The 27,778-nt window shown below is 42.9% G+C and overlaps 1 protein-coding gene across 24 annotated transcripts in view; it reads left to right on the top strand.

Annotated features, from left to right (window-relative positions):
• Positions 1–27,778, top strand: part of sif (still life) — a 1,051,963-nt gene that overhangs the window by 686,748 nt on the left and 337,437 nt on the right. For all 24 annotated transcript variants that reach the window (XM_070097567.1, XM_070097564.1, XM_070097583.1 and 21 more), the window contains one exon: positions 23,930–24,197. In XM_070097567.1, the coding sequence (XP_069953668.1) occupies positions 23,930–24,197 (268 nt within the window). The remainder of the gene's footprint in view (positions 1–23,929; positions 24,198–27,778) is intronic.

The following is a 27,778-nucleotide window of genomic DNA, read 5'->3' as shown; positions in this document are numbered from 1 at the left end:
TGCTGCTGTTGTTACTGCTGTTGCTGAAGTTGTTACTGCTGTTGCTGCTGTTACTGCTGTTGTTACTGCTGTTGCTGAAGTTGTTACTGCTGTTGCTGCTGTTGTTACTGCTGTTGCTGCTGTTGTTACTGCTGTTGCTGCTGTTGTTACTGCTGTTGCTGCTGTTGCTACTGCTGTTGCTGCTGTTACTGCTGTTGCTGCTGTTGTTACTGCTGTTGCTGCTGTTGTTACTGCTGTTGCTGTTGTTACTGATGCTGCTGCTGTTGTTACTGCTGTTGTTTCTGTTACTGGTATTGCTGCTGTTGTTACTGCTGTTGCTGCTGTTGTTACTGCTGTTGTTACTGCTGTTGCTGCTGTTGTTACTGCTGTTGCTGCTGTTACTGCTGTTGCTGTTGTTACTGATGCTGCTGCTGTTGTTACTGCTGTTGCTGTTGTTACTACTGTTGCTGCTGTTGTTACTGATGCTGCTGCTGTTGTTACTGCTATTGCTGAAGTTGTTACTGTTGTTACTGCTGTTGCTGCTGCTGTTACTGGTATTGCTGCTGTTGTTACTGCTGTTGCTGAAGTTGTTACTGTTGTTACTGCTGTTGCTGCTGCTGTTACTGGTATTGCTGCTGTTGTTACTGCTGTTGCTGAAGTTGTTACTGTTGTTACTGCTGTTGCATCTGCTGTTACTGCTGTTGCTGCTGTTGCTGCTGTTGTTACTGTTGTTGCTGCTGTTACTGCTGTTGCTGAAGTTGTTACTGCTGTTGTTACTGTTGTTTGCTGCTGTTGTTACTGCTGTTTCTGCTGTTGTTACTGATGTTGCTGAAGTTGTTACTGCTGTTGCTGAAGTTGTTACTGCTGTTACTGCTGTTGTTACTGCTGTTGCTGCTGTTGTTACTGTTGTTGCTGAAGTTGTTACTGCTGTTGCTGAAGTTGTTACTGCTGTTGCTGAAGTTGTTACTGCTGTTGCTGCTGTTGTTACTGTTGTTGCTGAAGTTATTACTGCTGTTGCTGCTTTTGTTGCTGTTGTTGCTGAAGTTGTTACTGCTGTTGCTGAAGTTATTACTGCTGTTGTTACTGTTGTTGCTGAAGTTGTTACTGCTGTTGCTGAAGTTATTACTGCTGTTGTTACTGTTGTTGCTGAAGTTGTTACTGCTGTTGCTGAAGTTATTACTGCTGTTGTTACTGTTGTTGCTGAAGTTGTTACTGCTGTTGTTACTGTTGTTGCTGAAGTTATTACTGCTGTTGTTACTGTTGTTGCTGAAGTTATTACTGCTGTTGTTACTGTTGTTGCTGAAGTTGTTACTGTTGTTGCTGAAGTTGTTACTGCTGTTGTTACTGTTGTTGCTGAAGTTGTTACTGCTGTTGTTACTGTTGTTGCTGAAGTTATTACTGCTGTTGTTACTGTTGTTGCTGAAGTTGTTACTGCTGTTGTTACTGTTGTTGCTGAAGTTGTTACTGCTGTTGTTACTGTTGTTGCTGAAGTTGTTACTGCTGTTGTTACTGTTGTTGCTGAAGTTGTTACTGTTGTTGCTGAAGTTGTTACTGCTGTTGTTACTGTTGTTGCTGAAGTTATTACTGCTGTTGTTACTGTTGTTGCTGAAGTTATTACTGCTGTTGTTACTGTTGTTGCTGAAGTTGTTACTGCTGTTGTTACTGTTGTTGCTGAAGTTGTTACTGCTGTTGTTACTGTTGTTGCTGAAGTTGTTACTGCTGTTGTTACTGTTGTTGCTGAAGTTGTTACTGCTGTTGTTACTGTTGTTGCTGAAGTTGTTACTGCTGTTGTTACTGTTGTTGCTGAAGTTATTACTGCTGTTGTTACTGTTGTTGCTGAAGTTGTTACTGCTGTTGTTACTGTTGTTGCTGAAGTTATTACTGCTGTTGTTACTGTTGTTGCTGAAGTTATTACTGCTGTTGTTACTGTTGTTGCTGAAGTTGTTACTGTTGTTGCTGAAGTTATTACTGCTGTTGTTACTGTTGTTGCTGAAGTTGTTACTGCTGTTGCTGAAGTTATTACTGCTGTTGTTACTGTTGTTGCTGAAGTTGTTACTGCTGTTGTTACTGTTGTTGCTGAAGTTATTACTGCTGTTGTTACTGTTGTTGCTGAAGTTGTTACTGCTGTTGCTGAAGTTATTACTGCTGTTGTTACTGTTGTTGCTGAAGTTGTTACTGCTGTTGCTGAAGTTATTACTGCTGTTGTTACTGTTGTTGCTGAAGTTGTTACTGCTGTTGCTGAAGTTATTACTGCTGTTGTTACTGTTGTTGCTGAAGTTGTTACTGCTGTTGTTACTGTTGTTGCTGAAGTTATTACTGCTGTTGTTACTGTTGTTGCTGAAGTTGTTACTGCTGTTGCTGAAGTTATTACTGCTGTTGTTACTGTTGTTGCTGAAGTTGTTACTGCTGTTGTTACTGTTGTTGCTGAAGTTATTACTGCTGTTGTTACTGTTGTTGCTGAAGTTGTTACTGCTGTTGTTACTGTTGTTGCTGAAGTTATTACTGCTGTTGTTACTGTTGTTGCTGAAGTTGTTACTGCTGTTGCTGAAGTTATTACTGCTGTTGTTACTGTTGTTGCTGAAGTTGTTACTGCTGTTGTTACTGTTGTTGCTGAAGTTATTACTGCTGTTGCTGAAGTTATTACTGCTGTTGTTACTGTTGTTGCTGAAGTTGTTACTGCTGTTGTTACTGTTGTTGCTGAAGTTATTACTGCTGTTGTTACTGTTGTTGCTGAAGTTGTTACTGCTGTTGTTACTGTTGTTGCTGAAGTTATTACTGCTGTTGTTACTGTTGTTGCTGAAGTTGTTACTGCTGTTGCTGAAGTTATTACTGCTGTTGTTACTGTTGTTGCTGAAGTTGTTACTGCTGTTGTTACTGTTGTTGCTGAAGTTATTACTGCTGTTGCTGAAGTTATTACTGCTGTTGTTACTGTTGTTGCTGAAGTTGTTACTGCTGTTGCTGAAGTTATTACTGCTGTTGTTACTGTTGTTGCTGAAGTTGTTACTGCTGTTGTTACTGTTGTTGCTGAAGTTATTACTGCTGTTGTTACTGTTGTTGCTGAAGTTATTACTGCTGTTGTTACTGTTGTTGCTGAAGTTGTTACTGTTGTTGCTGAAGTTGTTACTGCTGTTGTTACTGTTGTTGCTGAAGTTGTTACTGCTGTTGTTACTGTTGTTGCTGAAGTTATTACTGCTGTTGTTACTGTTGTTGCTGAAGTTGTTACTGCTGTTGTTACTGTTGTTGCTGAAGTTGTTACTGTTGTTGCTGAAGTTGTTACTGCTGTTGTTACTGTTGTTGCTGAAGTTGTTACTGCTGTTGTTACTGTTGTTGCTGAAGTTATTACTGCTGTTGTTACTGTTGTTGCTGAAGTTGTTACTGCTGTTGTTACTGTTGTTGCTGAAGTTGTTACTGCTGTTGTTACTGTTGTTGCTGAAGTTGTTACTGCTGTTGTTACTGTTGTTGCTGAAGTTGTTACTGCTGTTGTTACTGTTGTTGCTGAAGTTATTACTGCTGTTGTTACTGTTGTTGCTGAAGTTGTTACTGCTGTTGTTACTGTTGTTGCTGAAGTTATTACTGCTGTTGTTACTGTTGTTGCTGAAGTTGTTACTGCTGTTGCTGAAGTTATTACTGCTGTTGTTACTGTTGTTGCTGAAGTTGTTACTGCTGTTGTTACTGTTGTTGCTGAAGTTATTACTGCTGTTGCTGAAGTTATTACTGCTGTTGTTACTGTTGTTGCTGAAGTTGTTACTGCTGTTGCTGAAGTTATTACTGCTGTTGTTACTGTTGTTGCTGAAGTTGTTACTGCTGTTGTTACTGTTGTTGCTGAAGTTATTACTGCTGTTGTTACTGTTGTTGCTGAAGTTGTTACTGCTGTTGCTGAAGTTATTACTGCTGTTGTTACTGTTGTTGCTGAAGTTGTTACTGCTGTTGCTGAAGTTATTACTGCTGTTGTTACTGTTGTTGCTGAAGTTGTTACTGCTGTTGCTGAAGTTATTACTGCTGTTGTTACTGTTGTTGCTGAAGTTGTTACTGCTGTTGTTACTGTTGTTGCTGAAGTTATTACTGCTGTTGTTACTGTTGTTGCTGAAGTTGTTACTGCTGTTGCTGAAGTTATTACTGCTGTTGTTACTGTTGTTGCTGAAGTTGTTACTGCTGTTGTTACTGTTGTTGCTGAAGTTATTACTGCTGTTGTTACTGTTGTTGCTGAAGTTGTTACTGCTGTTGTTACTGTTGTTGCTGAAGTTATTACTGCTGTTGTTACTGTTGTTGCTGAAGTTGTTACTGCTGTTGCTGAAGTTATTACTGCTGTTGTTACTGTTGTTGCTGAAGTTGTTACTGCTGTTGTTACTGTTGTTGCTGAAGTTATTACTGCTGTTGTTACTGTTGTTGCTGAAGTTGTTACTGTTGTTGCTGAAGTTGTTACTGCTGTTGCTGAAGTTATTACTGCTGTTGTTACTGTTGTTGCTGAAGTTGTTACTGCTGTTGCTGAAGTTATTACTGCTGTTGTTACTGTTGTTGCTGAAGTTGTTACTGCTGTTGTTACTGTTGTTGCTGAAGTTATTACTGCTGTTGTTACTGTTGTTGCTGAAGTTGTTACTGCTGTTGCTGAAGTTATTACTGCTGTTGTTACTGTTGTTGCTGAAGTTGTTACTGCTGTTGCTGAAGTTATTACTGCTGTTGTTACTGTTGTTGCTGAAGTTGTTACTGCTGTTGCTGAAGTTATTACTGCTGTTGTTACTGTTGTTGCTGAAGTTGTTACTGCTGTTGTTACTGTTGTTGCTGAAGTTATTACTGCTGTTGTTACTGTTGTTGCTGAAGTTGTTACTGTTGTTGCTGAAGTTATTACTGCTGTTGTTACTGTTGTTGCTGAAGTTGTTACTGCTGTTGCTGAAGTTATTACTGCTGTTGTTACTGTTGTTGCTGAAGTTGTTACTGCTGTTGTTACTGTTGTTGCTGAAGTTATTACTGCTGTTGTTACTGTTGTTGCTGAAGTTGTTACTGTTGTTGCTGAAGTTGTTACTGCTGTTGTTACTGTTGTTGCTGAAGTTGTTACTGCTGTTGTTACTGTTGTTGCTGAAGTTATTACTGCTGTTGTTACTGTTGTTGCTGAAGTTGTTACTGCTGTTGTTACTGTTGTTGCTGAAGTTGTTACTGTTGTTGCTGAAGTTGTTACTGCTGTTGTTACTGTTGTTGCTGAAGTTGTTACTGCTGTTGTTACTGTTGTTGCTGAAGTTATTACTGCTGTTGTTACTGTTGTTGCTGAAGTTGTTACTGCTGTTGTTACTGTTGTTGCTGAAGTTGTTACTGCTGTTGTTACTGTTGTTGCTGAAGTTGTTACTGCTGTTGTTACTGTTGTTGCTGAAGTTGTTACTGCTGTTGTTACTGTTGTTGCTGAAGTTATTACTGCTGTTGTTACTGTTGTTGCTGAAGTTGTTACTGCTGTTGTTACTGTTGTTGCTGAAGTTGTTACTGCTGTTGTTACTGTTGTTGCTGAAGTTGTTACTGCTGTTGTTACTGTTGTTGCTGAAGTTGTTACTGCTGTTGTTACTGTTGTTGCTGAAGTTGTTACTGCTGTTGTTACTGTTGTTGCTGAAGTTGTTACTGCTGTTGTTACTGTTGTTGCTGAAGTTATTACTGCTGTTGTTACTGTTGTTGCTGAAGTTGTTACTGTTGTTGCTGAAGTTGTTACTGCTGTTGTTACTGTTGTTGCTGAAGTTGTTACTGCTGTTGTTACTGTTGTTGCTGAAGTTATTACTGCTGTTGTTACTGTTGTTGCTGAAGTTGTTACTGCTGTTGTTACTGTTGTTGCTGAAGTTGTTACTGCTGTTGTTACTGTTGTTGCTGAAGTTGTTACTGCTGTTGTTACTGTTGTTGCTGAAGTTGTTACTGCTGTTGTTACTGTTGTTGCTGAAGTTATTACTGCTGTTGTTACTGTTGTTGCTGAAGTTGTTACTGCTGTTGTTACTGTTGTTGCTGAAGTTATTACTGCTGTTGTTACTGTTGTTGCTGAAGTTATTACTGCTGTTGTTACTGTTGTTGCTGAAGTTGTTACTGTTGTTGCTGAAGTTGTTACTGCTGTTGCTGAAGTTATTACTGCTGTTGTTACTGTTGTTGCTGAAGTTGTTACTGCTGTTGCTGAAGTTATTACTGCTGTTGTTACTGTTGTTGCTGAAGTTGTTACTGCTGTTGTTACTGTTGTTGCTGAAGTTATTACTGCTGTTGTTACTGTTGTTGCTGAAGTTGTTACTGTTGTTGCTGAAGTTATTACTGCTGTTGTTACTGTTGTTGCTGAAGTTGTTACTGCTGTTGCTGAAGTTATTACTGCTGTTGTTACTGTTGTTGCTGAAGTTGTTACTGCTGTTGCTGCTGTTACTGCTGTTACTGCTGTTGTTACTGCTGTTGCTGCTGTTGTTACTGCTGTTACTACTGTTGTTACTGCTGTTGTTACTGCTGTTGCTGCTGTTGTTACTGCTGTTGCTGCTGTTACTGTTGCTGCTGTTGTTGCTGCTGCTACTGTTATTGTTGCTGCTGTTGTGGCTGCTGTTGCTGCTGTTACTGTTGCTGCTGTTGTTACTGCTACTACTGTTATTGCTGCTGCTGTTGTTACTTCTGCTGCTGCTGTTACTGCTGTTGTTTCTGACGTTATTGCTGCCCATGTTTTTACTGCTCTTGTTATTATTGCTGTTGTTGATGACGCCGCTGTTGTTTGTATTGTTATTGTTGCTACAGTTGCTGTTGTTGATGTTGCTGCTCATGTTTTTGTTATTGTTGGTGCTGCTGTTACTGTTATTCTTTCTGCTGTCATTATTCTGTTTTTGTTGCTGTTATTGTTATTGCTGTTGCTGATTTTGGTGCCGCTGTTGTTGTACTGCTGTTGTTGCTTCTATCAGTACAGTCCTGACTAGTATAAGCTTTTGTACAACCTTCATGGCTGCTCTCTCTCTCTCTCTCTCTCTCTCTCTCTCTCTCTCTCTCTCTCTCTTTTTTTTTTTTTTTTTTTTTTTTTTTTTTTTTTTTTTTTTACACAGGGTTTGACAAGGTTAAGGATCCCTAACTTTACTGACAAGCTATTTACAGGTTAAGGATTCCTAACTTTATTGACAAGCTAAGAGCTGTTACCTACATCAGCTCATTTGAAAGCATTTTTATTGTTATGAAACATACAAGTAGGGAACAGGATGAAGTTGGAGCCATCTGTGGGCCAGCATTTTCATTTGATCAACTGACTTTATCTCGTTGACATCATTATGCTGTACGAATGTGTTCCATACTCGGTCATCCTGGGTATATATGATCTCAGATGGAGTGATGTTCTGGAGAAGGGTACAGCCAGAGTGAAGTTGCTGCTTTCTGCCCGTCTTGTGGCATAAAAGCTTGTTTCACGCTGTCCTCGAAGTGGATCCAAGTGAGGTATTTTGACAATATTGGCCTTGTACATAACAGTAAGGCCACCCACATCCCTCCTATGTTGAAGGCTCTGCTGAAATGACAGATCTATCCAGGATGGGTCCAGGCGAGAGATGACACGTCTTGCTCTGTTCTCTACTCTGTCAAGCAGTCGCAGATGAGAGGGGAGGCAGGCAAACCAAGAAAGTGGAGCATACTCAAGGTGTGAGCGTACTTGTGCCTCATACAGGATCTTGCAACCCCTACTGTCAAGCAGATGCGAGATACTGCGAAGTGCTGTAAGCTTCCTGGCTGCCTTGTTTGCAAGATTTACAACATGGTTCTTCATGGTTAGTTTGGAGTCAAATTTCACCCCAAGGATATCAACTTCTTCTCCAGGTGCCAACACCCTCCCATTCATCCTTACTACTGCCCCAGCGAATGTGTTCCATACTCGGTCCATACTGTACGAATGTGTTCCATACTCGGTCATCCTGGGTATATATGATCTCAGATGGAGTGATGTTCTGGAGAAGGGTACAGCCAGAGTGAAGTTGCTGCTTTCTGCCCGTCTTGTGGCATAAAAGCTTGTTTCACGCTGTCCTCGAAGTGGATCCAAGTGAGGTATTTTGACAATATTGGCCTTGTACATAACAGTAAGGCCACCCACATCCCTCCTATGTTGAAGGCTCTGCTGAAATGACAGATCTATCCAGGATGGGTCCAGGCGAGAGATGACACGTCTTGCTCTGTTCTCTACTCTGTCAAGCAGTCGCAGATGAGAGGGGAGGCAGGCAAACCAAGAAAGTGGAGCATACTCAAGGTGTGAGCGTACTTGTGCCTCATACAGGATCTTGCAACCCCTACTGTCAAGCAGATGCGAGATACTGCGAAGTGCTGTAAGCTTCCTGGCTGCCTTGTTTGCAAGATTTACAACATGGTTCTTCATGGTTAGTTTGGAGTCAAATTTCACCCCAAGGATATCAACTTCTTCTCCAGGTGCCAACACCCTCCCATTCATCCTTACTACTGCCCCAGCATTACCATCATGGTGCCTAGAGATGATCATCATTTGCGTTTTCTCAGGTGCAAATGTTACTTGTCATCTATTTCCCCAAGCTGATACAGCTCTCAGCTGTCTCTCTCTCTCTCTCTCTCTCTCTCTCTCTCTCTCTCTCTCTCTCTCTCTCTCTCTCTCTCTCTCTCTCTCTCTCTCTCTCTCTCTCTTTCTCTCTTTCTCTCTCTCTTTTTCTCTCTCTTTCTTTCTCTCTCTCTCTCTCTCTCTCTCTCTCTCTCTCTCTCTCTCTCTCTCTCTCTCTCTCTCTCTCTCTCTCTCTCTCTCTCTCTCTCTCTCTCTCTCTGTCTCTCTCTCTCTCTGTCTTTCAGTTCTCCGGTTAATAACACACGTTAAGGGACATAGTTACGTGTGTTGTTTAGTATGACCTTCCTACTGTGCTTACCCACCCGAGGCCCACCCCTGGCCCACCTGGCCCACCACAACTATTGTACCAAGAGAAAGTCTGCCAGAAATGGTGCATTTTTTCCACGTATTGTTTGTTTTTGAAGAAACCATTATTGTGTGGGAGTATTGTGGGTGTGTGGGAGTATTGTGGGTGTGTGGGAGTATTGTGGGTGTGTGGGAGTATTGTGGGTGTGTGGGAGTATTGTGGGTGTGTGGGAGTATTGTGGGTGTGGGAGTATTGTGGGTGTGTGGGAGTATTGTGGGTGTGTGGGAGTATTGTGGGTGTGTGGGAGTATTGTGGGTGTGTGGGAGTATTGTGGGTTTGTGGGAGTATTGTGGGTTTGTGGGAGTATTGTGGGTGTGTGGGAGTATTGTGGGTGCGTGGGAGTATTGTGGGTGCGTGGGAGTATTGTGGGTGTGTGGCAGTATTGTGGGTGTGTGGGAGTATTGTGGGTGTATTGTGGGTGTGTGGGAGTATTGTGGGTGTGTGGGAGTATTGTGGGTGTGTGGGAGTATTGTGGGTGTGTGGGAGTATTGTGGGTGTGTGGGAGTATTGTGGGTGTGTGAGAGTATTGTGGGTGTGTGGGAGTATTGTGGGTGTGTGGGAGTATTGTGGGTGTGGGAGTATTGTGGGTGTGGGAGTATTGTGGTGTTTGTGGGAGTATTGTGGGTGTTTGTGGCAGTATTGTGGGTGTTTGTGGCAGTATTGTGGGTGTGTGGGAGTATTGTGGGTGTTTGTGGCAGTATTGTGGGTGTTTGTGGGAGTATTGTGGGTGTGTGGCAGTATTGTGGGTGTTTGTGGCAGTATTGTGGGTGTTTGTGGGAGTATTGTGGGTGTTTGTGGGAGTATTGTGGGTGTTTGTGGCAGTATTGTGGGTGTTTGTGGGAGTATTGTGGGTGTTTGTGGCAATATTGTGGGTGTTTGTGGGAGTATTGTGGGTGTTTGTGGGAGTATTGTGGGTGTTTGTGGAAGTATTGTGGGTGTTTGTGGGAGTATTGTGGGTGTTTGTGGGAGTATTGTGGGTGTTTCTAGCAGTATTGTGGGTGTTTGTGGGAGTATTGTGGGTGTTTGTGGCAGTATTGTGGGTGTTTGTGGCAGTATTGTGGGTGTTTGTGGGAGTATTGTGGGTGTTTGTGGGAGTATTGTGGGTGTTTGTGGGAGTAATGTGGGTGTTTCTGGCAGTATTGTGGGTGTTTGTGGGAGTATTGTGGGTGTTTGTGGCAGTATTGTGGGTGTTTGTGGCAGTATTGTGGGTGTTTGTGGAAGTACTGTGGGTGTTTGTGGCAGTATTGTGGGTGTTTGTGGGAGCATTGTGGGTGTTTGTGAGAGTATTGTGGGTGTTTGTTTTAGTATTGTGGGTGTTTGTGTTAGTATTGTGGGTGTTTGTGGGAGTATTGTGGGTGTTTGTGAGAGTATTGTGGGTGTTTGTTTTAGTATTGTGGGTGTTTGTGTTAGTATTGTGGGTGTTTGTGGGAGTATTGTAAGTGTCTGTGGTAGTATTGTTGGTGTATGTGACAGTATTGTGGGTGTTTGTGGCAGTATTGTGGGTGTTTGTGGCAGTATTGTGGGTGTTTGAGGGAGTATTGTGGGTGTTTGTGGCAGTATTGTGGGTGTTTGTGGTAGTATTGTGGGTGTTTGTGGCAGTATTGTGGGTGTTTGTGGTAGTATTGTGGGTGTTTGTGTGAGTATTGTGGGTGTTTGTGGGAGTATTGTGGGTGTTTGTGGCAGTACTGTGGGTGTTTGTGGCAGTATTGTGTTTGCTTGTGGCAGTACTGTGGGTGTTTGTGGCAGTATTGTGTTTGCTTGTGGCAGTATTGTGGGTGTTTGTGGCAGTATTGTGGGTGTTTGTGGGAGTAATGTGGGTGTTTATGGTAGTATTGTGGGTCTTTGTGGCAGTATTGTGGGTGTTTGTGGCAGTATTGTGGGTGTTTGTGGCAGTATTGTGGGTGTTCGTTTGTGAGAGTATTGTGGGTGTTTGTGGGAGTATTGTGGGTGTTCGTGGCAGTATTGTGGCTGTTTGAGGCAGTATTGTGGCTGTTTGTGGTAGTATTGTGGGTGTTTGTGGCAGTATTGTGGGTGTTTGTGGGAGTATTGTGCGAGTTTGTGGGAGTATTGTGGGTGTTTGTGGTAGTATTGTGGGTGTCTGTGGCAGTATTCTGGGTGTTTGTGGGAGTATTGTGCGAGTTTGTGGGAGTATTGTGGGTGTTTGTGGCAGTATTGTGGATGTGTGGAGTATTGTGCGAGTTTGTGGGAGTATTGTGGGTGTTTGTGGCAGTATTGTGGGTGTTTGTGGCAGTATTGTGGGTGTTTGTGGCAGTATTGTGGGTGTTTGTGGCAGTATTGTGGGTGTTTGTGGCAGTATTGTGGGTGTTTGTGGCAGTATTGTGGGTGTTTGTGGCAGTATTGTGGGTGTTTGTGGCAGTATTGTAGGTGTTTGTGGTAGTATTGTGGGTGTTTGTGGCAGTATTGTGGGTGTTTGTGGCAGTATTGTGGGTGTTTGTGGGAGTATTGTGGGTGTTTGTGGGAGTATTGTGGGTGTTTGTGGTAGTATTGTGGGTGTTTGTGGGAGTATTGTAGGTGTTTGTGGTAGTATTGTGGGTGTTTGTGGCAGTATTGTGGGTGTTTGTGGCAGTATTGTGGGTGTTTGTGGTAGTATTGTGGGTGTTTGTGGCAGTATTGTGGGTGTTTGTGGCAGTATTGTGGGTGTTTGTGGCAGTATTGTGGGTGTTTGTGGTAGTATTGTGGGTGTTTGTGGGAGTATTGTGGGTGTTTGTGGTAGTATTGCGGGTGTTTGTGGCAGTATTGTGGGTGTTTGTGGCAGTATTGTGGGTGTTTGTGGTAGTATTGTGGGTGTTTGTGGGAGTATTGTGGGTGTTTGTGGTAGTATTGTGGGTGTTTGTGGCAGTATTGTGGGTGTTTGTGGCAGTATTGTGGGTGTTTGTGGGAGTATTGTGGGTGTTTGTGGTAGTATTGTGGGTGTTTGTGGTACTATTGTGGATGTTTGTGGGAGTATTGTGGGTGTTTGTAGTAGTATTGTGGGTGTTTGTGGCAGTATTGTGGGTGTTTGTGGTAGTATTGTGGGTGTTTGTGGTAGTATTGTGGGTGTTTGTGGCAGTATTGTGGGTGTTTGTGGTAGTATTGTGGGTGTTTGTGGTAGTATTGTGGGTGTTTGTGGTAGTATTGTGGGTGTTTGTGGCAGTATTGTGGGTGTTTGTGGGAGTATTGTGGGTGTTTGTGGTAGTATTGTGGGAGTTTGTGGTAGTATTGTGGGTATTTGTGGGAGTATTGTGGGTGTTTGTGGCAGTATTGTGGGTGTTTGTGGTAGTATTGTGGGTGTTTGTGGCAGTATTGTGGGTGTTTGTGGCAGTATTGTGGGTGTTTGTGGCAGTATTGTGGGTGTTTGTGGTAGTATTGTGGGTGTTTGTGGTAGTATTGTGGGTGTTTGTGGTAGTATTGTGGGTGTTTGTGGTAGTATTGTGGGTGTTTGTGGCAGTATTGTGGGTGTTTGTGGCAGTATTGTGGGTGTTTGTGGTAGTATTGTGGGTGTTTGTGGTAGTATTGTGGGTGTTTGTGGTAGTATTGTGGGTGTTTGTGGTAGTATTGTGGGTGTTTGTGGTAGTATTGTGGGTGTTTGTGGCAGTACTGTGGGTGTTTGTGGCAGTATTGTGGGTGTTTGTGGCAGTATTGTGGGTGTTTGTGGTAGTATTGTGGGTGTTTGTGGTAGTATTGTGGGTGTTTGTGGTAGTATTGTGGGTGTTTGTGGCAGTATTGTGGGTGTTTGTGGCAGTATTGTGGGTGTTTGTGGCAGTATTGTGGGTGTTTGTGGGAGTATTGTGGGTGTTTGTGGGAGTATTGTGGGTGTTTGTGGTAGTATTGTGGGTGTTTGTGGCAGTATTGTGGGTGTTTGTGGTAGTATTGTGGGTGTTTGTGGGAGTATTGTGGGTGTTTGTGGCAGTATTGTGGGTGTTTGTGGCAGTATTGTGGGTGTTTGTGGCAGTATTGTGGGTGTTTGTGGCAGTATTGTGGGTGTTTGTGGCAGTATTGTGGGTGTTTGTGGCAGTATTGTGGGTGTTTGTGGCAGTATTGTGGGTGTTTGTGGCAGTATTGTGGGTGTTTGTGGCAGTATTGTGGGTGTTTGTGGCAGTATTGTGGGTGTTTGTGGTAGTATTGTGGGTGTTTGTGGTAGTATTGTTGGTGTTTGTGGTAGTATTGTGGGTGTTTGTGGCAGTATTGTGGGTGTTTGTGGTAGTATTGTGTGTGTTTGTGGCAGTATTGTGGGTGTTTGTGGGAGTATTGTGGGTGTTTGTGGCAGTATTGTGGGTGTTTGTGGGAGTATTGTGGGTGTTTGTGGCAGTATTGTGGGTGTTTGTGGTAGTATTGTGGGTGTTTGTGGGAGTATTGTGGGTGTTTGTGGCAGTATTGTGGGTGTTTGTGGTAGTATTGTGGGTGTTTGTGGCAGTATTGTGGGTGTTTGTGGCAGTATTGTGGGTGTTTGTGGCAGTATTGTGGGTGTTTGTGGCAGTATTGTGGGTGTTTGTGGGAGTATTGTGGGTGTTTGTGGCAGTATTGTGGGTGTTTGTGGCAGTATTGTGGGTGTTTGTGGCAGTATTGTTGGTGTTTGTGGCAGTATTGTGGGTGTTTGTGGCAGTATTGTGGGTGTTTGTGGCGGTACTGTGGGTGTTTGTGGCAGTATTGTGGGTGTTTGTGGCAGTATTGTGGGTGTTTGTGGCAGTATTGTGGGTGTGTGGGAGTATTGTGGGTGTGTGGGAGTATTGTGGGTGTGTGGGAGTATTGTGGGTGTGTGGGAGTATTGTGGGTGTGTGGGAGTATTGTGGGTGTGTGGGAGTATTGTGGGTGTGTGGGAGTATTGTGGGTGTGTGGGAGTATTGTGGGTGTGTGGGAGTATTGTGGGTGTCCTCCTCCTCTTCGGAGTGTTATTTACTCACTACATGTCATAGTTGCTGGTGTTTTTGTGCTTCACTGATTGACTTATTGACGACTGGTTACCTTTTTGTGTCCACCTGTCTGTCTTCTGGACGTCTAGCTGTCCTTCCCGCTATCAAGCGTCGTTCCATCAACCAGCGACCTTCTTTCCCGGTATGAAGCGTCGTTCCATCAACCAGTGACCTTTCCTGGTATCAAGCGTCGTTCTATCAACCAGTGACCTTCTTTCCCGCCATCAGGCGTCGTTCCATCAACCAGTGACCTTCTTTCCCGCCATCAGGCGTCGTTCCATCAACCAGTGACCTTCTTTCCCACCATCAAGTGCCGTTCCATCAACCGGTGCCTTTCCTGCAAATAAGTGTTGTTCCATCAACCAGTGACCTTCCTTCCCGCCTGCAAGCGTCGAACCGTCAACCAATGACCTTCCTTCCTGCTAACAACGTCGTACCATCAACCAGTGACCTTCCTTCCCGCCAGCAAGCGTCGTCCCATCAACCAATGACCTTCCTTCCCTCCAACAAGCGTTGTACCGTCAACCAATGATCTTCCCGCCAACAAGCGTCGTACCATCAACCATTGATCTTCCTTCCCACCAACAAGCGTCGTACCATCAACCAATGATCTTCCTTCCCGCCAGCAAGCGTCGTACCATCAACCAGTGATCTTCCTTTCCCCCAGCAAGCGTCGTACCATCAACCAATCACCTTCCTTCCCGCCAGCAAGCGTCGTACCATCAACCAATGACCTTCCCGCCAACTAGCGTCGTATCATCAGCCAGTGATCTTCCTTCCCGCCAGCAAGCGTCGTACCATCAACCAATGATCTTCCTTCCCCCCAGCAAGCGTCGTACCATCAACCATTCACCTTCCTTCCCGCCAGCAAGCGTCGTACCATCAACCAATGACCTTCCCGCCAACTAGCGTCGTATCATCAGCCAATGATCTTCCTTCCCGGCAGCAAGCGTCGTACCATCAACCAATCACCTTCCTTCCCGCCAGCAAGCGTCATACCATCAACCAATGATCTTCCCGCCAACACGTGACAGCCACTCATGTTACGCCTCCCTGGGAACTCATTATACATCTCCTTTAATTAAAGCAATTTCCTTCTTCAATATTTTTAATTAATCGATTCTAAGTTGGCTTAAGTAATGAAAAACCGAGTGAAAATGTAGCCAACGCTCTGGAGGTGGTCATTATTTTGACGTCGACAAATTAGACGAAGTATCGACACATGGTGACTGAGCGGGGTGACGCATAGTGACTGAGCAGGGTGATACATGGTGACGATTACGGTTAATTAGAGTAATAAGTAATTAAGATGGCGATTAACGTCGTGGCCAACCTTCAGTAAACTGACTTGTAAGAAATCACAGAACGGGTGGGATTTGAACCCATGGCGAGAGAGTGCTATAATTAACAGGCTGACTGGTAAGGTTTTAGTTAGGTTTGGTAAAGTTAGGTAAGGTTAGGTTAAGCAGGGTAAGGTTAGGTTAGATAAGGTAAGGTTGGGTTAGGTTAGGTTAGGTAAGGTTAGTTAGGTTAGGTTAGGTTAGGTTAGGTTAGGTTAGGTAAGGTTAGGTTAGGTAAGGTTAGGTAAGGTTTGGTTAGGTTAGGTAAGGTAAGGTAAGGTAAGGTTAGGTTAGGTTAGGTTAAGTTAGGTGAGGTGAGGTAAGGTTAGGTTAGGTTAGGTTAGGTTAGGTGAGGTGAAGTTTGGTTAGGTTAGGTAAGGTAAGGTAAGGTTAGGTTAGGTTAGGTAAAGTTTGGTTAGGTTAGGTTAGGTGAGGTAAAGTTTGTTTAGTTTAGGTTAGGTAAGGTAAGGTAAGGTTAGGTTAGGTTAGGTGAGGTAAAGTTAGGTTAGGTGAGGTAAAGTTAGGTTAGGTTAGGTGAGGTAAAGTTAGGTTAGGTTAGGTTAGGTTAGGTTTTAGTTACTACTAGACAGACTAATCACTCAAGAGAGAGTAAGAAACCTGCAAGTTACACTGTTCCAATGTCTCACAATCAAGGAAGACAACAGGGTTGTTACCCCAACTGCAAGGAAAATGATAGGCTGGATAACTAGAACTTTTAAAACAAGAGATTTCAAGCCAGTGATGATGATCTTCAGGTCACTGGTTCTCTCTAGGCTTGAGTATTGCTGTCTACTAACAGTCACCTTCAAGGCAGGTGAAATTACTGAGCTGGAAAATGTACAGAGAACCTTCACAGCTGGAATAAACCTAGTCAGTCACTTAAATTACTGGGAGTGCTTAAGTCCCTAGAACTGTACTCCTTAGAACATCATAAGCTACACCTGGAAGATACTGGAGAGACGGTTAACAAACCTGAACTTTGAGATTACTACGTATGAACATAAAAACTTCACAGACGGTGCAGGATACCTCCGGTGAAAAGCTGGGAGTGATGAGTCTGTTGAGAGACAACCCAATAAGTGTAAAAGTACCACGACTCTTCAACAACTTACTTCATGCATAAAGGATATTACCAACAGACTTCTAGCTGTCTTGAAGAAGGAACTCGACACAGTCCTCAGCACCGTCTCTGATCAGCCGGGTTGTGGTTCATACGTTGGGTTGCGGGTGACCGGCACCAGCAGCCTGATCCATCAGGCTGGCAACCAGCTGACCTGATCCCAGACCAGGTCGCGGAGATGTTAGCCTCCAGGTATTGAATGAGTCAGGTACCCTGGAGGATGGAAGGTGAGGTATAGTGTTACTAACACTGAGGTATAGTGTTACTAACACTGAGGTATAGTGTTACTAACACTGAGGTATAGTGTTACTAACACTGAGGTATAGTGTTACTAACACTGAGTTATAGTGTTACTAACACTGAGGTATAGTGTTACTAACACTGAGTTATAGTGTTACTAACACTGAGGTATAGTGTTACTAACACTGAGGTATAGTGTTACTAACACTGAGGTATAGTGTTACTAACACTGAGGTATAGTGTTACTAACACTGAGGTATAGTGTTACTAACACTGAGGTATAGTGTTACTAACACTGAGGTATAGTGTTACTAACACTGAGGTATAGTGTTACTGATCAGGGCGTCACTCTGTGTCCTCGTCTATTAGGGACAAGGCTTGCTTAACTGGGACAAGATCTATTACTAGGCCAACAGACAGAATATAAACACAGACTAACAGACAGAATATAAACACAGATTAACAGAGTATAAACACAGACTAACAGAGTATAAACACAGACTAACAGAGTATAAACACAGACTAACAGAGTATAAACACAGACTAACAGAGTATAAACACAGACTAACAGAGTATAAACACAGACTAACAGAGTATAAACACAGACTAACAGAGTATAAACACAGACTAACAGAGTATAAACACAGACTAACAGAGTATAAACACAGACTAACAGAGTATAAACACAGACTAACAGACAGAATATAAACACAGACTAACAGAATATAAACACAGACTAACAGACAGAATATAAACACAGACTAACAGACAATATAAACACAGACTAACAGACAGAATATAAAAACGGACTAACAGACAGAATATAAACACAGACTAACAGACAATATAAACACAGACTAACAGACAGAATATAAAAACAGACTAACAGACAGAATATAAACGCAGACAAAAGATAAAAATTTCAGACCATGTTATGTAAGTAATATTGAAGTGGGACCAAAAAGGTCTTTTGACCTCCTGAAACATGCAAATTGAGGTCCCAGACCAGAATATTATAGACTGATTGCGCTGACAAGTCGAAAGCTGATGTTGGTGACATCAGAGAAGTACAAGCAAAGATGTCAGAGAAGAACCTCTCTCACTCTCTCTCTTTCTCTCTCTCTTTCTTTATCTTTCTTTATCTCTCAACGTCTCCTATCACTGAAAAATTCATGAATGCCTTAAGAGGCACGCGAGAAGCCCATCTGGTCTTTGATCACTGAGACCTTCACGATGAATAAGTCACAATTCAGTGGCTTGATAATGGTCCAGGAGAGACCGAAACGTCTCCTCGGTCCTTTATTTCCAATCTTTGTGTTTTGGAACGTCCAAAGAGAGAGTCGGATATCGATGTTTTGAGCAAGTAGTACTGTGTGTTGTGTCTGGCCAGTGTACACACGGGAAGAGGACAAAGGGGGTTTAGATAAGGCAGGGATGATCGCAGGTAAGACAGGGAGACAGGGATGGTCTTATGTAAGACAGGGACGGTCTTAGACCACGACAGGAGGGTCGTGCTGGAGGTAAGAGTGATCGTACCCTCGGCAGGAAAGGGTCGTACACTCATTAGCTGGAATTATGCCAAGTCGTAGAGATTGTTTATGGTTCTGCCTCTGATATCTGAAAACAAAGCTGGGAGGAGATATAGCTCAGTCTTCTTCTCCTCCTCCTCCTCCTCCTCCTCCTCCTCCTCCTCCTCTTCCTCCTCCTTCTATTCCTCTTCCTCCTCCTCCTCCTCCTGTATCGATCCTTAGGGGTGACCTTGGTGCCACAGCGCATGGTACAAGGGCATTATTTCATGTGTGAACGTGTATGGTTCTCCCATGTGTGTTGCTAAAACACACACACACACACATTGTCATATGAACCATAGGTGGTTCATATGACAGTCATCGTTCTCTTAGTGGTTCACAGTACACAGGTTCAATGCCACTTGATTTGGTAACTGTGGCACAGACCCAGTGTCAGCAGGGAGTGCCAAGGTAGTCAGGATCCCTATGTGGGTCTGTTGCGAAGGGCATCTAGGTGTACATGAGAGAGAGAGAGAAATTGAGAGAGAGAGAGAGAGAGAGAGAGAGAGAGAGAGAGAGAGAGAGAGAGAGAGAGAGAGAGAGAGAGAGAGAGAGAGAGGGGGGGGGGAGGGAGAGAGAAAGATGAGAATAAATCTCTTACTCAGAGATGTCTCCGTACGAGGTAAGAGTAATGAGAAATGTTTAATCTGAGCCAAAAATTATGGAACATTTCTTTTTCTTATCTGAGGGATAAAATGTATGGATTTTTTTCATCTCTCTCAGCAGGAAGATGAGAAAAGTTTGATCTGGAAGGAAATGAGAAACGTTTCATCAACTTGGTGCATTACATATGTGAAGACAAAACGTTTAATTAGCCCGGCAAAACGTCGTTGCAACGGCAAGGAAGAAAATATAATAATTCTCATATATATATATATATATATATATATATATATATATATATATATATATATATATATATATATATATATATATATATATATATCCACGGGGGAGTTGAATGATAGCTCTAGGCCTTTCATGTTGCAATCAACACGTCATCAGGAGCTTACAATGATGCAGATAAGAGGAGGAGGTTCAAGCAAATACGGTCACGGGGGACGTCCCCCCCCCCCCCGTGGTTGTTTTGCATCATGTGTCGCTTGTCTGCGATACTTGCAAACAAGTGACACAAGATGCAGAAGAGAGAGAGAGAGTAGGTTAGTAATTATTTGTTTAAAAGGCATCATCATGTATGAAAAAGAACATTTTGAATGAGATTGTAACGGGAAGTGAGACTGCAGCAGCATCCCCCAGTTGGATAGCCACACTGAAACACTGGAACAGGAAGGTGGGTTTCCTGTAGTATCCATGATCCTGGAACTCAGTTATTTGAGGACTCCTGTTGCATGTTTTGCCCAGGGTCTTTGATCCTACTGGAAAGAATTGTTACTGATGGCTGGAGTCTATATTTGTTAAATCTGTAATTGTTCTTATGAAGAGCAGTAGGTGTCAGCCAGGGGTGGACACACGGGTATAATCCCATGATAAGCGTCTGCCATTCTTCCAGGGACAGATTGTGATCCTGTCAGGAGGTATAGCAGGATCATGCGGAGTGCTGGATGTTTTGGAGCCAGCTGAAGCGAGGCTTCTCGTTGATGATATTGACTTCATTATGTCACATGCTGTCCCTTGGTTTTGGAACAGTTTGCACCATGCAGACGGTGTTAGTTCGCATGTGCATCGCAGCAAATACACATATATTCCGTGTGGATTGGGGCAGTAAAGCAGCGAGTCATTGCAATGCAGAGAGGTAGCGGGTCGAAATGTGCCCCCGTTGCAGAAATGAGAAATGTTAGGAAGTTCCTAGTGTGATGTGTGCTCACAGCTTTGAGAGGTGCAGTTCCCCTGCTGAACATTATGGCAGTGAAAATATTATTTGCTTTCTCTGTAATGGGCTGTCCCAGCTGTACTGTTCGTAGGCCAACATTACAGCTGGTTTTGGGTATGGAGTAGTGAGAGTCTCCCACTCCCAAGGTGTTATATCTCTACTGCACCATCCAGGTTATCTGCAAGAATTTGTTTTATTAGCTCATCTGATGTCATGAAGGAGGATAAGAAAGCTGCCAGGACAGTTTATAAACGTGCCCATATTTCCAGTCTACCCTGTCTGTCTAAACGTGAGGCTTGCACCCCTGTCCCTCTTGAAGGCAAAGGTGCAGGACACACTTTCTAACATGAACTCTAGAAGGATGTCACAGTCTTTGAGTTTGAGACTGTTGAAGACTAGGGAGCATCACTAAAAGTAGACAACTTTGGGAGGTACAAACATTTGGTGAGTAGGTAGAAGGCATCATGTACATCAGTGTCTCCATTCCTGCCTTCCAACCTGAGGTCAGAGATATTTTTCTTAGAATCGGGTCAGTGGTGTTAGACCCGAGAAGAGTACTGTTGACTGAATCAATGACTCGCGCTCGTGGCACCAATATCCTCAATGATCTGACGATTGGGAGAAACTAGCTCACATTCGGTAGGGGTTGAGGATAAGCCTAGTCTGTCAAATACCCTCTAGGAATTATGTAGAGCCATTCGCAGTGCCTTCATCCAAGAACCGAATGTTGAGCTCCCTGGACAGCGTTCCTGTGATCCTTCTGTGTATATACACCAAGAGGTGTGTGTTAAGATATGCACACAGTGCACGCCTATGGCGTGGTTGCTAAGTTGTATTCCCTGTGTACGTGTTAGAGCAACATTGCGCGTACGTATTAGGAACATGGTACGTGTTCTTTTTTATATTAAGAAGTCTGTGTCATGTGTGTAGAGAAACTGGGACACAAAGCATCTCCTTCATACTAAACTGTGATGCAAAGCCATCGTAGTGGTGTCACTGTCAGAATAACGAGGACGAGAGAGAAAATAGACAAGATGGAAGAGAGAGAGAGAAAAAAAAACATATAGACAGAGACAGGCAGACAGACATGACTCCGTCTCACAGTTCAACCAGACAAGACTTTTAGAAGCACAGCAAGAGTGCGCTGAAGAAGAAAGAAGAGTGTTTCAGTGTTACAAAGGCTCTCACGTCCTTCTTCAACCCCCTCTGGCGCCCAGAGCTCGCATAATAACTACTTTTTTCCCTCTATAAAAGCTTCATTTTCTTCTCCATCCCACTAGAGTCACGCAGAAAGAATTTTTGTACTCTAAAAGGTTCTTAGTCTCGGGCGAATTTTCATCTTGGTGAAAGTAAGTTAGTGTTTTTTTCCCCCGCGTTTTTACCTAGTATTATTGGAACACTTTTCCCGCGCTTTTAGCTAGTGTTATTGGAACACTTTTCCCGCGCTTTTAGCTAGTGTTATTGGAACACTTTTCCCGCGCTTTTAGCTAGTGTTATTAGAACACTTTTCCCGCGCTTTTAGCTAGTGTTATTGGAACACTTTTTCCGCGCTTTTAGCTAGTGTTATTGGAACACTTTTCCCGCGCTTTTAGCTAGTGTTATTGGAACACTTTTCCCGCTCTTTTAGCTAGTGTTATTGGAACACTTCCCGCTCTTTTAGCAAACATAATAATAATATCTTTATTTCCTACAAGTACATGTACAGGGTATACAGACCATAGCTGACGTCAGTAACTTACTACTATATAGAAAGCCGCTTGTTATGCTGAGCATTACGGGCAAATTAGGTCAGTTTTGTCTCAGGATGCAACCCACACCAGTCCACTAACACCCAGGTACCCATTTTACTGATGGTGAACATAGACAACCGGTGTAAGGAAACACGTTCAATGTTTCCACTCCTTCGCCGGGAATTGAACCCGGATCCTCACCGTGTGAAGCGAGAGCTTTTGCTACCAGGCCACGGGCCACGTGACAGATGGATGCTAATTCTAGACTATAGAACATATTCTTCAAAATGTTGAGCTGGATGTTCAACGCTGGGGAAATGAATCGTTAATTACTGGGAAATGCTGTTTGAGGTGCTCTTGATGCTTACGAGTTAATTAAATAAAAACAGAATAACTTATACAGTTGATTGAAGGCCTTGATACATAGCTTTTAGTGGGGAGGTACTTTGATAGTACTGTGAAGTTGAGTACAGTACTGTGAAGTTAAGTACAGTACTGTGAAGTTAAGTACAGTACTGTGAAGTTAAGTACAGTACTGTGAAGTTAAGTACCGAACTGTGAAGTTGAGTACAGTACTGTGAAGTTGAGTACAGTACTGTGAAGTTAAATACAGTACTGTGAAGTTAAGTACAGTACTGTGAAGTTAAGTACAGTACTGTGAAGTTAAGTACAGTACTCTGAAATTGAGTACAGTACTGTGAAGTTGAGTACAGTACTGTGAAGTTTAGTACAGTACTGTGAAGTTGAGTACAGTACTGTGAAGTTAAGTACAGTACTGTGAAGTTAAGTACAGTACTGTGAAGTTAAGTACAGTACTGTGAAGTTGAGTACAGTACTGCGAAGTTGAGTACAGTACTGTGAAGTTGAGTACAATACTGTGAAGTTAAGTACAGTACTGTGAAGTTAAGTACAGTACTGTGAAGTTAAGTACAGTACTGTGAAGTTAAGTACAGTACTGTGAAGTTGAGTACAGTACTGTGAAGTTGAGTACAGTACTGTGAAGTTAAGTACAGTACTGTGAAGTTAAGTACAGTACTGTGAAGTTGAGTACAGTACTGTGAAGTTAAGTACAGTACTGTGAAGTTGAGTACAGTACTGTGAAGTTAAGTACAGTACTGTGAAGTTGAGTACAGTACTGTGAAGTTGAGTACAGTACTGTGAAGTTAAGTACAGTACCGTGAAGTTAAGTACAGTACTGTGAAGTTGAGTACAGTACTGTGAAGTTTAGTACAGTACTGAAGTTGAGTACAGTACTGTGAAGTTGAGTACAGTACTGTGAAGTTTAGTACAGTACTGAAGTTGAGTACAGTACTGTGAAGTTAGGTACAGTACTGTGAAGCTTAGTACAGTACTGTGAAGTTTAGTACAGTACTGTGAAGTTAAGTACAGTACTGTGAAGTTTAGTACAGTACTGTGAAGTTTAGTACAGTACTGTGAAGTTAAGTACAGTACTGTGAAGTTTAGTACAGTACTGTGAAGTTAAGTACAGTACTGTGAAGTTAAGTACAGTACTGTGAAGTTGAGTACAGTACTGTGAAGTTTAGTACAGTACTGTGAAGTTTAGTGCAGTACTGTGAAGTTAAGTACAGTACTGTGAAGTTAAGTACAGTACTGTGAAGTTGAGTACAGTACTGTGAAGTTAAGTACAGTACTGTGAAGTTTAGTGCAGTACTGTGAAGTTGAGTACAGTACTGTGAAGTTAAGTACAGTACTGTCAAGTTTAGTACAGTACTGTGAAGTTTAGTACAGTATTGTGAAGTTGAGTACAGTACTGTGAAGTTAAGCACAGTACTGTGAAGTTTAGTACAGTACTGTGAAGTTAAGTACAGTACTTTGAAGTTAAGCACAGTACTGTGAAGTTAAGTACAGTACTGTGAAGTTAGGTACAGTACTGTGAAGTTTAGTACAGTACTTCGAAGTTAGGTACAGTACTGTGAAGTTTAGTACAGTACTGTGAAGTTAAGTATTGTGAAACTGAGTACAGTAGTGTATAGTTTAGTGCAGTACCGTGTACGGTTTAGTGCAGTAGAGTGCAGTACAGTATTTTTGGAGTTCATTGTGAGGAATTACGTTACCATGACTACCGTCAGTAATGCTACATATGCAGTGGTTCTTACTGTCACCTGCTGGTCATCTCTGGTGTTTGTAATGTTTAACCTGGGAGATGGAACTTATATCTTGCAAACTTTTCTTATTTAACAGCAATATATCCAACCTTACCTTGGTGCAGTATTTTCTCTGCAGTGTAGGTGGACAGGTAATGAATTCAGGCAGTATAAACGAGGTATTTTCACGCGAATCTTCTCCCCCTCTTCAGGTTTCTGAGTGTTAAGAAGTGGCTGCTGAGGAAGAAGCACCAGATCGAGCTGGCCAGGAAGCGAGGCTGGAAGGGGTACTGGGTATGTCTGAAGGGCACTACGCTACTCTTCTACCCGTGTGACTCCCGGGAGGGACGCTCGGTGGAGGCGGCGCCCAAGCATCTCATTATCGTGGACGGTGCTATCATGCAACCCATCCCTGAGCATCCTAAGAGGGACTACATCTTCTGCTTATCTACAGCCTTCGGCGACGCTTACCTCTTCCAGGTGAGTGACGGTAATTACATCTTCATGGACATTATTGACTCTAAGTTCGTTGGCTTGAAACATGACTGTGACGTACCTGTGACCTATTTTGAGAGTTGTTTTGCCGTAGCAAGACATTCTGAGGCCGGACTTGAAGGTGTGACAACACACAGCTTCCCCAAGATGAATGACATTCTCTTGTTTTATGAATTTTGTGAAAATGTCTTCATAGACATTTTTCCAGTTGAGTAAGGTATGTTATTATTGCATATAGAAGATACACCAAACACATAAGTCGAGAAATTTGCAGCAAACCATATGTAAAAAACTCGTATAGCATGTGAGGATGGTTGAGGGATGAGCCAAGAGTGCACTTGTACACCAGAGTGCTGCTGGGGTTGAAACTAAGGCCTCTCAACACCCTAAGCTGGGCGTCTGGCAGACACTCATGCATGGAGCCACGGTGCCACTTGCTATAAAAGTGGTATACTCCCAACATGAAGAATTAAACACATGTGCGACATTTGCATGTCTTTACTTGTAGACGTTTCGCCATCCAGTGACTTTATCAATACAAGGACATAATGTGAAGAAATGTATACAAAAGATGAGGTAATCAGTCCTTCAGCCTTGGAATTGGTGAAGAGCACCGTAGTCTTGAAGGAACTGAAGCACAGTCATGGTGCTTGGCGATTATATACTGGCGACAGGTGTAGGACGTGCAGCAGACGAAGGCATAGTCACTGGTAGGCGGGAATCCCCAGTGGAAGTAAGTTATACCCAAGGACTGGGCCAGTAGCAAGCAAGAAGGTTGTGTAAATGCCCTCTGTACCAAGATTCCATGATGTTGCAGTGTCTGACAGGTATCCTAGACACAGAAGAGGGTGTGAGGGTTATTGTAAGAATATCAGTACAGAGTAGAATAATATTTGTGGAATATAATCACATAGAAGGAGGGAACAACAGCTACTGTACGAATATTATCCCATGGAAGAAGGAGAAATATTTACTCCAGAAATATTATTGATTTAAAGAAGAAATTGATATTTACTTCAAGAATATTTTCATATGTTGTCTATCTCCTTATTTCTTGAATGTACCAACACGCTCTTTAATGTTGTGCCTTCAGACCTTGTGTGGAACTGCCACTGTGTGTGCTTTCTAACACCATAAGTAACGTCTACCATATGCCGTTTCTAACACCACATGTAGTTTCTAACACCACATGTAGTTTCTAACACCACATGTAGTTTCTAACACCACATGTAGTTTCTAACACCACATGTAGTTTCTAACACCACATGTAGTTTCTAACACCACATGTAGTTTCTAACACCACATGTAGTTTCTTACACCACATGTAGTTTCTAACACCACATGTAGTTTCTAACACCACATGTAGTTTCTAACACCACATGTAGTTTCTAACACCACATGTAATTACTAACACCACATGTAGTTTCTAACACCACATGTAGTTACTAACACCACATGTAGTTTCTAACACCACATGTAGTTTCTAACACCACATGTAGTTTCTAACACCACATGTAGTTTCTAACACCACATGTAGTTTCTAACACCACATGTAGTTTCTAACACCACATGTAGTTTCTAACACCACATGTAGCTTCTAACACCACATGTAGTTTCTAACACCACATGTAGTTTCTAACACCACATGTAGTTTCTAACACCACATGTAGTTTCTAACACCACATGTAGTTTCTAACACCACATGTAGTTTCTAACACCACATGTAGCTTCTAACACCACATGTAGTTTCTAACACCACATGTAGTTTCTAACACCACATGTAGTTTCTAACACCACATGTAGTTTCTAACACCACATGTAGTTTCTAACACCACATGTAGTTTCTAACACCACATGTAGCTTCTAACACCACATGTAGTTTCTAACACCACATGTAGTTTCTAACACCACATGTAGTTTCTAACACCACATGTAGTTTCTAACACCACATGTAGTTTCTAACACCACATGTAGCTTCTAACATAATACGTACTCCTTTTGAGAAGCCTTTGTAGAGATTCTTTTTTTGTCGTAGTTGACGTTGTTTGGCTGAACTCCGTCATAACTGTGGCTACTCTGGGCATGTTTCTTCCCCTTCCTTCATCTCCTCTTTTCTGATCCTCATTTTTTCTGACGTCCCACTTCTGGTTAACCCAATACCCATCACGTCCCTGTGTGGTGACTTCTTTTTAGGTGGGGAAATCCAACCATTGAGACCTCAGTTAGTGACCAAAAACTCCACCGAGCGGGTCATGTGACCCACACCAGGAGAAATCTGTATGGCTCTCAAAAAAAAAAAAAAAGGAAAAATATCACCACATAATGTTGTCTCTGTATATGTGTGGAGAAATTATGATAGCATAAAGATAGCAGGACACCTAGATTTGGCAGTCAGATTTGAGGATAATTGGCCACCCAGATCTGAGAGTTAGATTTGAGGATAAGTGCTGAAGTACTTGGTATGAACTGGTGGCAGCAGTGGGATTGAACACTTCACATGAACTGGTGGCAGTGGTGGGATTGAACACTTCACATGAACTGGTGGCAGCAGTGGGATTGAACACTTCACATGAACTGGTGGCAGCAGTGGGATTGAACACTTCACATGAACTGGTGGCAGCAGTGGGATTGAACACTTCACATGAACTGGTGGCAGCAGTGGGATTGAACACTTCACATGAACTGGTGGCAGCAGTGGGATTGAACACTTCACATGAACTGGTGGCAGCAGTGGGATTGAACACTTCACATGAACTGGTGGCAGCAGTGGTGGGATTGAACACTTCACATGAACTGGTGGCAGCAGTGGGATTGAACACTTCACATGAACTGGTGGCAGCAGTGGGATTGAACACTTCACATGAACTGGTGACAGCAGTGGGATTGAACACTTCACATGAACTGGTGGCAGCAGTGGGATTGAACACTTCACATGAACTGGTGGCAGCGGTGGGATTGAACACTTCACATGAACTGGTGGCAGCGGTGGGATTGAACACTTCACATGAACTGGTGGCAGCAGTGGGATTGAACACTTCACATGAACTGGTGGCAGCAGTGGGATTGAACACTTCACATGAACTGGTGGCAGCAGTGGGATTGAACACTTCACATGAACTGGTGGCAGCAGTGGGATTGAACACTTCACATGAACTGGTGGCAGCAGTGGGATTGAATAATTAATTTTCTTTTTGGTATACGTGAATTGTATATATGTGTATATAATTAATGTAAAATAAACATTGTGGAGCTGAGTTACCGAATGTTGGCCTCTCATTCCCCCTCCCCTCTTACCTCCCCTCCCCTCTTACCTCCCCTCCCCTCTCTTACCTCCCCTCCCCTCTTCTCTCACCCCTCTTACCTCCCCACCCCTCTTCTCTCACCTCTCCCATTTCTCTTTGCTTGCCCATCCTTTCTCTTCACACTTGCTCTGTCCATCCTTTTTAACCTGTCTGCAATTAACCTCTTCATTCTCCTTACCTCACCCCTCAAACCTCCTATCTCTTTCCCTTCTACCACCTCACACCTCCCACTCCTCTCCCCTTTCTCCCACCTCTCACCCTGTT

The sequence above is a fragment of the Cherax quadricarinatus genome, chromosome 58 (assembly GCF_038502225.1).
Source record: "Cherax quadricarinatus isolate ZL_2023a chromosome 58, ASM3850222v1, whole genome shotgun sequence".
Lineage (NCBI taxonomy): Eukaryota > Metazoa > Arthropoda > Malacostraca > Decapoda > Parastacidae > Cherax > Cherax quadricarinatus.
This window is presented reverse-complemented; position numbering and strand designations above follow the sequence as displayed.